A 2,224-nucleotide genomic window follows, 5' to 3' on the forward strand; every position below is an offset into this window, starting at 1 on the left:
TTTTTTTATTATTATTATTTCTTTGCGGGTAAGCAAATATATCAAACATGCCCGTGGTAAGATCATCTACAGTAAATCGCGTTGGCCAAAACACATAAGGAATAAAATATCACCGGCAATCACAGACATTCGCATTCGGATGGGATTAGTTTTCTCAGAGGATCACTGAGTTTGCTGAAAGACAGTAGGTAATTTGCTCTGGAATTATCAGAGGTTGTGTGAGAAAAACACAGACGTGGCAGATTCGGACGGGATTAAAATCACTGAGTACGTCTGTGTAACACAGATTTCTCTAACGACCCCCTGTAAAACTAGTCCCGTCCAAATAGAGCTTTACAGGTTATTTTAATGACGCGTTTCTAAATGAAGATCACCGCAGACCAAGGCTGCAGACAGCACACCTTGTTTATTATCTTTATTTTATAAATGCTCAAAGTTTTGTTGTTATTATGTCTGTATACAAATAAAAGTAGACCCTTTACAGATTTGATTGATGTATTGCTCTTATCTGTACGATCAAAACTGAAAGTGTAATTGAAGTTCTTTTCGGGGTTATCAGGAGAAAATGCCTCATCATGCGTATAAACGTGAATCGACTCCAGAGGGTTAATTAAACAATTTAATAATCAATTAAAAAGCCATTTATACCTGCATGATATTGCACTGTATTCCATGGACCAGAGGTTTGTAAAATGGATGAATGTATGATTCAGCTGCAGATGCCATCTTCATTCAGTTTGCGACTCTCACAGTGCATTATGGGTATTCTCTAGCTGTTGAGCATACATCGGTTGTACACTCATTATTTCAGTGCACTATGGGTTTGAATAATACCCTATTTAAGGGTAAAGGGGGTGCTTTCAGATTCAGCCTCAGTTCTTGGAGGACCACAGATCTGCAGAGTACACACCAGATCCAGCTAATGAAGTCCTTCAGGCTTATTTGTAAGCTAAATTTCTGGTTTGTGTCTAAACTCTGGCCCTTCAGGAACTGAGCTTTGTACCGCTCTGTGTTAACATAAGTAGCGAAATGAAAACGCACTGCTCAAGTAGTATGTGGGAAGACAGATTGCACATCCACTGATATCAAACAATGGTTTGAAAGACATTTGTGAATGCATCACTTATCTTATCAGTGAAAGCAATGTTCGTGTGGCGCACAGTTCCCCATACAGATAATCTAAGTATGGAGTCTCATTCAATTTTATTTATCACAGTAATACATCAGTGTTGTTAAAATTATTTTTCTCTTTTTATTTCAAGACCCTAATATAAAGAAACATGTCTTGGAGTGATCTCTTCTACCCTGGAATTCCCGAAAGAAGGGAAAGACTTATCCGCAAAAGCCAAGAGCTTCGAGAACTGATGAAAAACAACTTCCGAGCCACCAACCAACTCATTGAGGCTCTTAAGGAACACTTAGGCTTGTCCTTCAGGCCAGTCGCCTTGAATGAGAAAGCTACTGTGAAGGAGAACTGTGATGTAATCATTGAACGCATACATGAGATCCAGGCAGAAGTAGAGAAGATTGACCAGAAGATGAAGGCGAAGCTGGAACCGACACTGTATGAGAAACTGAAGAAAATGTCTCTGTCTGTTCCTGACTATCAACTATTATCAGGAAGTGTTGGTGCAGTTTGTGGTGTTGCAGGCTCTGCTGCCGTTATTGCCGTTGGTTGGCTAATTACAAATGGATACATTCTGACAAACATTACACTGACCTTCGGTATAATTGCAACAGGGATTATGGCTACTGTTGTAGTTGGGGTGTTATTCATGGGGATCGATATGATTATTAGCGCCATTCTAGGAGGTATTGAACGTGATCAACTGGAGAGGGCCCTGGAAGAGTATGACAGGGCTTTGGAAGAATTCAGGCCAGCGTCTGAAAAATATCAGGATAGTATAACCTATGTCAGGATGAGACTTGAGATGGGTCAATAAGCAGAAAATTACATCCACAATCTTAACTGGTATTTTCCTATTTTACTATTGTGGATGTATTTCTTTCCTGATTGTTATATTTTATGTATTCAGATAAAAGACATGCATTCAAATCTCTTAGGTCTTTGTTAAATGCTGTATCTAAATCTGTCTTCTACAGTCTCTGAAATCAACAAAATAAACGGTTTAAAAACATTAACCAGTTATAGTGTTTTTCATACAAAATAAACATTTTCAATGCAAATGTTCAAAACCTAAATGTTTCAATCAAATTTGGTCTT

At 38.4% G+C, this 2,224-nt stretch overlaps 1 protein-coding gene across 1 annotated transcript; it reads left to right on the top strand.

Annotated features, from left to right (window-relative positions):
- The first annotated feature begins 1,280 nt into the window (after positions 1 to 1,280).
- On the top strand, positions 1,281 to 1,943 carry LOC113099035 (single-pass membrane and coiled-coil domain-containing protein 3-like). Its single transcript, XM_026264087.1, has one exon. It carries the CDS (start codon positions 1,281 to 1,283, stop codon positions 1,941 to 1,943), a length of 663 nt encoding a protein of 220 aa, XP_026119872.1.
- Positions 1,944 to 2,224: the final 281 nt, after the last annotated feature.

This window comes from Carassius auratus, unplaced genomic scaffold (genome assembly GCF_003368295.1).
Source record: "Carassius auratus strain Wakin unplaced genomic scaffold, ASM336829v1 scaf_tig00216839, whole genome shotgun sequence".
In the NCBI taxonomy this organism is placed as follows: Eukaryota; Metazoa; Chordata; class Actinopteri; order Cypriniformes; family Cyprinidae; genus Carassius; species Carassius auratus.